At 45.8% G+C, this 2,432-nt stretch overlaps 1 protein-coding gene across 1 annotated transcript; it reads left to right on the top strand.

Moving 5' to 3' along the window:
- The first annotated feature begins 312 nt into the window (after positions 1–312).
- LOC125384383 (extensin-like) lies at positions 313–1,224 on the top strand. The gene has a single exon (XM_048403423.1). The coding sequence runs from the start codon at positions 313–315 to the stop codon at positions 1,222–1,224; it is 912 nt and encodes a 303-aa protein (XP_048259380.1).
- The last annotated feature ends 1,208 nt before the right edge of the window (positions 1,225–2,432 follow it).

The raw sequence follows: 2,432 nt of genomic DNA, 5'->3' as shown, positions 1-2,432 counted from the left end.
ACAGAAATACAGGGAGTTATACACATAGACCACAGAGATACACAACAAGACATCCAAGAATACATCCACATGGCAAACAAAATCCAGACACAACCTAAAATTATAAATTTCAAGAATATTAACAACCGGACACCCGTCCCGGGCAGGACAACCACACAAACAGTCTTCATCACATTCAAAACCACAAACTTACCTACACATATCATATTTGGCACACTCACTTACAAAGTCCACCCTGTTAGGAAAAATCCACAACAATGTTACATATGTCACTCATTTAACCACCCCACATCCACCTGTCGTGAGCCACCCATGTGCCAAAAGTGTGGCTCGTACCGCCACGAAGCCACAGAGTGCACATGGGCCCCTTACTGCATCCAATGCAAGGTGGAAGGCCACACAGCTACACAAAACACCTGCCCCACCAAACAAACACACATACTCAAATTAAACAAACACATCACCAAAGACCACCTTCCCAAACCTGCAGCCATCATCCACAGCATCATTCCTGACTACTTTGACCTAAACACATCATCAGACTCCATGGACAGTTCCCTATCCCAATCCCAACCCCCTCCCCCTCCCCCCCCCCCACCAGCCCAACCCAAAACTAAACGTAAACAACTCTTCTCTACCCCCGCCCCGGCCCACCCCCCCCTGCTGGCCCCTCCACCACCCTCCCCCTTCCAACTGGCCCCCTCCACCCCCACCCCCTTCCTCCCCCCCCCTAGGCCAAGCACGTACCTTCCACCACCCAGGGCCCTGCTACCCACGCCTATCCCTTTCAATCCCCCACCCACCTCCCATCCCACCCCAACCCATTCCACCCCCACCCCCCTCCTAACAAATCCCACCCCTCCACTCTCTTTCCCCCCCCCTTCCCAAACCTCCCTCCCCCAAGCCCAAGCCCCACCCCCAGCAAAGTCAGCCATCCCTGTCCCCTCAAACAATCAAACCAAAAATAGACAAATCAACTACAAAATAAACACCACAAGAAAACAGCTACTTAACCACAAACTCCAACTTCTCAAAACAACACCCATACCAGCAGTCACACCCAAAAAACTTCATCACAACACAAACAAACTGATCGAATTCCTGTCTGCAGCTATCCTTCTAAAAAACCCCAACCTTAAGAAACTCCACTCCCTGGCCCTCCTTACCACTGTTTACCAAAAATCCTTCCAAAACTTCCAATCAGCTGTCAGAGCGCTTAAATAATCCCATTTCTTTACATACATTTTCCAAATTAGCCCCAGAACACCATCCCACTCAACATCAACTGCCCCCCCCCATTCTAAAACCCGATAATGGTGTTCTTACAGTGGAATAGTAACGGAATCACCACCAATGGACATGAGCTCAAGGCACTCATTGCCCTTGGAAAAATTAAACCCTTGATAATTGCAATCCAGGAAACTAAAATCTCACCCAAAAAAGCCTTCAAAATACCAGGCTATGTTTTTATTCGGAAGGACAGACCACGTCCATTAAATCTCCCAGGCCCCCCTCATGGAGGGCTGGGTATCTTTATTAAACAAGAACTTAACTATGATATAATCGAGATCCCTACCCCAAATTTGGAATGCCTGGCTATAAAAACCACTATCAACAAAACAAATATAACTATTATAAATGTCTACCACTCCAAGAAAAAACCCCTATCAGTTGAGGACCTGGACATATTAACTAAATTTATTGATCAAAACACTCTTTTTCTTGGTGATTTCAACGCCCATCACCCACTGTGGGGCACAAAAAACTTTACTGATAAATATGGAAACTTTGTAAACAACTGGATCGAAACTAACAACCTTATATGTCTAAACAACAACCAACCCACTAGATTTCCACTTAACCACCTCCAATCCCCCACTGCCATCGACCTCTCCATCTGTACACCCCATCTACAATCTAAATTAAATTGGGAAGTTTATCCAGATACCTGGGGTAGCGACCACCTCCCCATCAAAATTTCTACAACCATAACCCCCCCCAGTACCATCCCCCCTCCCACCCCTCCCCACCCCCCTTCAGATCACCCCCCCCAGAAACTCATCTTCAATTTTAAAAAAGCAGACTGGACGCAATTCAACAACTTGTGTAACCAAACAGATATCCATAATATACACAATCAAGACAATGACACATTTAACACTAATTTCACTAACACAGTACACAAAATAGCAACCCAATGCATCCCCACTATCAAGTTATCCCCCAATCACATATCCGTCCCATGGTGGAGCCCCGACATTCAAAATTCTAGAAAGTTAAGGAAAAAAGCCCTGAACAAGGCTAAGCGGGATAAAACTAAAATCCCCTTAGCCATAGCACTTAGAAACTCCACTAAACAACTAATAAGAGCGGCCAAAAGAAAACATTGGGAACAATTTACAAGTACCTTGAAAATGGGAAAACAAAATACC

This window comes from Haliotis rufescens, unplaced genomic scaffold (genome assembly GCF_023055435.1).
Source record: "Haliotis rufescens isolate VD_foot unplaced genomic scaffold, xgHalRufe1.0.p SCAF_3, whole genome shotgun sequence".
NCBI classification, from domain to species: Eukaryota; Metazoa; Mollusca; class Gastropoda; order Lepetellida; family Haliotidae; genus Haliotis; species Haliotis rufescens.
The sequence above is the reverse complement of the archived record's forward strand: the minus strand, read 5'-3'. Positions and strand labels throughout refer to the sequence as shown.